Source organism: Sprattus sprattus (assembly GCF_963457725.1).
Source record: "Sprattus sprattus genome assembly, chromosome: 13".
Lineage (NCBI taxonomy): Eukaryota > Metazoa > Chordata > Actinopteri > Clupeiformes > Clupeidae > Sprattus > Sprattus sprattus.
This window is the reverse complement of record NC_137911.1, coordinates 18,175,733-18,177,772: the sequence shown is the minus strand read 5'-3', so window position 1 is coordinate 18,177,772 and position 2,040 is coordinate 18,175,733. Positions and strand designations below refer to the sequence as shown.

The 2,040-nt window shown below is 41.0% G+C and overlaps 1 protein-coding gene across 1 annotated transcript; it reads left to right on the top strand.

Moving 5' to 3' along the window:
* Positions 1 to 359: 359 nt before the first annotated feature.
* On the top strand, positions 360 to 1,585 carry gsc (goosecoid; the record flags this gene model as incomplete). Its single annotated transcript, XM_080849923.1, has 3 exons — positions 360 to 672; positions 904 to 1,163; positions 1,436 to 1,585. The coding sequence occupies 3 exons, from the start codon at positions 360 to 362 to the stop codon at positions 1,583 to 1,585; spliced, it is 723 nt and encodes a 240-aa protein (XP_080706049.1).
* Positions 1,586 to 2,040: the final 455 nt, after the last annotated feature.

The window sequence follows — 2,040 nt, the reverse complement described above, 5'->3', positions numbered from 1 at the left end:
ACTATAGATTAGTCTAATTGAATTATTCTCAATACACAGATCTGTGCTTTCACACCATTGTGCGCTTGCCCCTGGAACTGCCCATCTCTGTTACCAGAAGTCTTTAGCCCTCTGCAGGAAGCAGCTCCGTGATGACGTCAGTCGCCTATAAAACCCAGCAGAAGTTCGTGGAGGCCACAAGCTGAAGTTACTGAGGCTGCCCTATGATCGCGGTGTGTGTGACGATATCTGAGGGACAAAAAGGACGATTCTTGAATTTCTTTGGTTATGACGACCGTTCGCCATCTTTGAAGGGACTACGCACAAACGTTTAGGACTTGAAGCGTTATATTTTATCTCTTCATTTTACCGTGTGTGTGATGCCAGCGGGGATGTTCAGCATTGACAGTATACTGGCGGGGAGACCAAGTTGCAAGGACTCCGTTTTGATTCATCGGAATGCCCCTGTTGTGTTCCCCAATTTGACGGATACTTTGTACACAGCTGCCGAATATAACGGTCTTTATTCCCACACTGGACCTTCGACACCGAGCATACAGTCGGTGAATGGAACCAGAATAGGCTATAATAACTATTATTACGGACAACTTCATGTACAAGGACCAGCTGGCCCCGCCTGTTGTGGCGCAATTCCTACGCTTGGTTCACAGCAATGCCCGTGCATTCCCACAGGTAGGATACGTTATTTCTGCTGTCTTTGGCCCTAACTCTGGCTATGTTTTGACTTTTTTTTACAATGATGTAATTCCTTAAAAGTTGTCTCCAATACGATGTATTCCTTATGGGTGTTCTTAACCGCGCCGAGTTGTTTTAGTGTAGTTCACTCATCTGGTCTGCCATTGATGTTTGCTGTAGAATCACATGAATGATAGAATCTAATAATATCTTTAATTGAATTCACAGGCTTCGACAGTACTGGATCAGTGCTTATTTCCCCGGTGCCGCACCAGATGATGTCGTATATGAACGTCGGCACGCTGTCCCGCACAGAACTTCAGCTACTCAACCAGCTGCACTGCCGACGGAAGAGGAGACATCGCACCATCTTCACTGACGAACAGCTAGAGGCTTTGGAAAACCTTTTCCAAGAAACTAAATATCCGGACGTTGGGACACGAGAGCAGCTAGCGCGTAAAGTCCATCTACGAGAGGAGAAAGTGGAGGTGAGCAGCACGGTTATCAGCTTATTTCAAAGTAAATGTTTCTCTTAAATGGCTATTTTCCATTATGGAAACAAAACTGAACCAATAGAAATTGCGTTTTAGGCAGAAAACAAAGTAGGTTCTTACTCGAACAGCCAAACACCTGTTAGCCAAAGTAGTTAATAAGGCCTATCTAAACACATGTTTAAACAAATGTTTATCCAAATGAATGACATAATTTATAAGAAACAATGGCGAAAACATAAGACGTTTTATCCCCTATTCTCGCATAGGTGTGGTTCAAAAACAGACGAGCAAAATGGAGAAGACAGAAAAGGTCGTCTTCTGAGGAATCAGAGAACTCGCAGAAATGGAACAAATCAACGAAAACACCAGCAGAGAAACCAGACGAGAGCAAAACTGATGTGGATTCAGACAGCTGATAGCGCTAAAAAACGTGGAAGCGCAAATATTGCACACATTTACTCGGACTTATTGTATATAGTGTACAAAATATCATGTGAAGTTGAAGTTCTGAAAGTGTGTTTCCATGCTGTTGCACAAATGTATAGTAAATATTACTTTTTATTACTGTCATGATTATTTATATTTAATTTAAGTGTAACATAATATCTTAAACAAGAAGGGGATTTCGTCGGGAAGCTTTTCTCAGTATTTTGCAAGCTGTCATCTCATCTAAATATTCAATGTTATATGGTGAAATGTCTTAACAGAGGAACAGGTAGGCTACAGTTTAGGCTTCCAAAATATATGACTGTTTCAAGTAAAAAAGAAAAAGATTAAAACATTTTAAATTAGGATTCAATCTTTTGTTACTTTCACAATGAAGTCCTATCTGTAAACACCGAAGACAACTTTGTTACAAACATGTCTATTG